Raw genomic sequence first — 2,198 nt, 5'->3', positions numbered from 1 at the left:
CAGCTGGTTTACCCTTTTCTTCTTCCTTTACTACATGTCCCATGTAAACTATCAGCTTCAACTCCTCCCTTCTGTTTCCTTGACTTTGCTACTTCGGACTTCTGCATCTCATCTCCTTGCGGAGTTTTCCTTTTTTTGAATAAATTATTTGATTGGCTCAGCACGATCAAGTAGGATGTGTTACAATGTACCTGATTGGTCTATGTGTTTCTGTGTGTTATTTGGACTCGGTGCTTTGTTCGACTGCTGTATGTATAGAACAATGTAAAGAAAAACGCTGCCCAGATTAAAATCGACGATACATCAAAATCAAGTAATTAATATGAATCCGTAAATAACGTAAATAAAAATCTGTTTAAACAACTGTTATTTTATAGTTGTCTAATAACTGCCCTCTTGGCTTTCTCCCTCTTCCTGAGGTGGATTTTTAAGGTCAATTGCACTTTTTACCTGTATAAATAAAGGATATAGCGTCGCTTTTGCAAAAAACTGGTCGCATCTTCTACCTTGTGACTGGTTTTTTTTTTTTTAGCAAAAAATTACTTAATATCATTAATGGCCGATATGTTTGTGAGCTTATAGGCCAACAAGTCATTTACAACGGTTTAAATACAGGCAATCATTTTTTTTGGCAGACTATCATTATTTGGCACAGCCTGGCTGCGTCCACCTATCGGTGGCCTAGGATCTAGAGCGTCATCGGTTGCTTGACAGCGAAACAGCCAATCACCGTAGAGTTACAGGGTCACTCCGATGGAGCAGTCGCGTACGTATTCTTGCGCGATGACGTTGTTGGAAAAAAAAAACTTAGAACGTGTGTAAACGGAAATGGTGAATTGTTGTGGCCAGTACACGTTGTGGGGCGAGAGAGGAGTGAAATGGGACAAAATCAAACTCCGTCCTAATGTTTTGCTCAGCGCTACCGTGTGAGTTAGAAGGAGCCTGAAGAGAATCGACGCTAATGCAGACCTGCTAGCTGGGAGCTAGCAACCAGCAGAGGAAGGTACGTGTGACCACAGAAATAAAGTAGTGAAAAGTAAATGCTACCCCCCGCTGTCAGCACTTCTTACTGTTTAGTCTGTTAAACCGTGTTAAACTGGTAATAGCACCTGTCCAGTGCCTTACTTACCTGGCGTTAGCACTGAGTAAGATGCGACACTAGCTGGTGTTTACCAGCCGTCATTTCAAAACGGCACTGACATATTTGGTGTTTCATAAATGCTCATATACGCGGCTTGCGTTTTTAAGACTTCAGAGTGTTGCACTGAAGACACCTGTGCCGTTTAACGACACATGCAGCCTTCAGGGACAACTCACGTTGAAGTAGGTCATGCCAGCTTTGCACCTTGTACCTCGGTTCTAAGTTCATGCAGCGGCCGCGTGTATCCGTCATGTTGCTTATGAATCTCTGTAAGGGAGACAAGATTAGTGTGAATCACAAAGCCCCGATAGAAACCTCCTTTTTGTGCTCCAGCCACCTTAAAATAGTTCCTAAGACTCATTTGGGCAGCAATTTTCAAACTTGAATAAATTTTAGTTTTAGTGAGCACCGGGACATAAAAACTGCACAATTGCACCTCAAACGGGAATTAAAACTGTTTAAACGTGACTGACTGACAGATTTCAAGTTAATATTAGTCGTGAGATTCCCAAGAAAGTGCATTTCAAGCTGTTCCTCAAACGCAGCACCACATGGTGATTTTCTTCTACCATGCCTGTGTAAACCCTGCTTTGCGATCTGTGTTCAAAGATTAACAGAAAGGTGGAAGATACAGATGGAAGAGTCTCTCAGTATGGACTTGAGTGCAGTGGTCATACAAAAGGCAGTAAAAGGTAACTGTGCTGTGTTTGTGCAGCAGCCATGGCTGAGGCCGGAGCCCATCTCACATCCACGGCTGTCAGTGAGCAGCCATCAGTGTTTGAAGTCCTGGCACAGGAGTCTTTGATGGAGGCGGTCAGACCGGCACTGAAACATGCAGTCAAGGTGAGCGTGTGTGTGTGTGTGTGTGGTGGTACTTAGGGCTGCACGATTAATCGTTAGAAAATCGCGATCTCGATTCATACTTATGTGCATCTCATTTCCAAATGACAACGATTAAAAAAAGAAAAAGAAAAAAAGACACCGCATTTTGATCCGGGACGTACTCTGCATGAAAACAAGCGCTCACTCTTCCTGCTCAACAAATGACAAGGGCGGA

The 2,198-nt window shown here is 43.1% G+C and overlaps 1 protein-coding gene across 2 annotated transcripts in view; it reads left to right on the top strand.

The window, feature by feature from the left end:
• Nucleotides 1-754: 754 nt before the first annotated feature.
• The window catches only part of pex12 (peroxisomal biogenesis factor 12), a 4,477-nt gene continuing 3,033 nt past the window's right edge, over nucleotides 755-2,198 (top strand). The window contains exons 1-2 of one of the 2 annotated variants that reach the window (XM_005750849.1): nucleotides 755-1,003; nucleotides 1,860-1,984. In XM_005750849.1, coding sequence (XP_005750906.1) covers nucleotides 1,862-1,984 — 123 coding nt within the window. In that variant the 5' untranslated portion in view covers nucleotides 755-1,003; nucleotides 1,860-1,861. Of the gene's footprint in view, nucleotides 1,004-1,856; nucleotides 1,985-2,198 lie in introns of both variants that reach the window. The other variant, XM_005750848.1, reaches the window with a different exon arrangement.

The sequence above is a fragment of the Pundamilia nyererei genome, unplaced genomic scaffold, assembly GCF_000239375.1.
Source record: "Pundamilia nyererei isolate P.nyererei 1_Seehausen unplaced genomic scaffold, PunNye1.0 scaffold00290, whole genome shotgun sequence".
Classification (NCBI taxonomy): domain Eukaryota; kingdom Metazoa; phylum Chordata; class Actinopteri; order Cichliformes; family Cichlidae; genus Pundamilia; species Pundamilia nyererei.
This window is presented reverse-complemented; position numbering and strand designations above follow the sequence as displayed.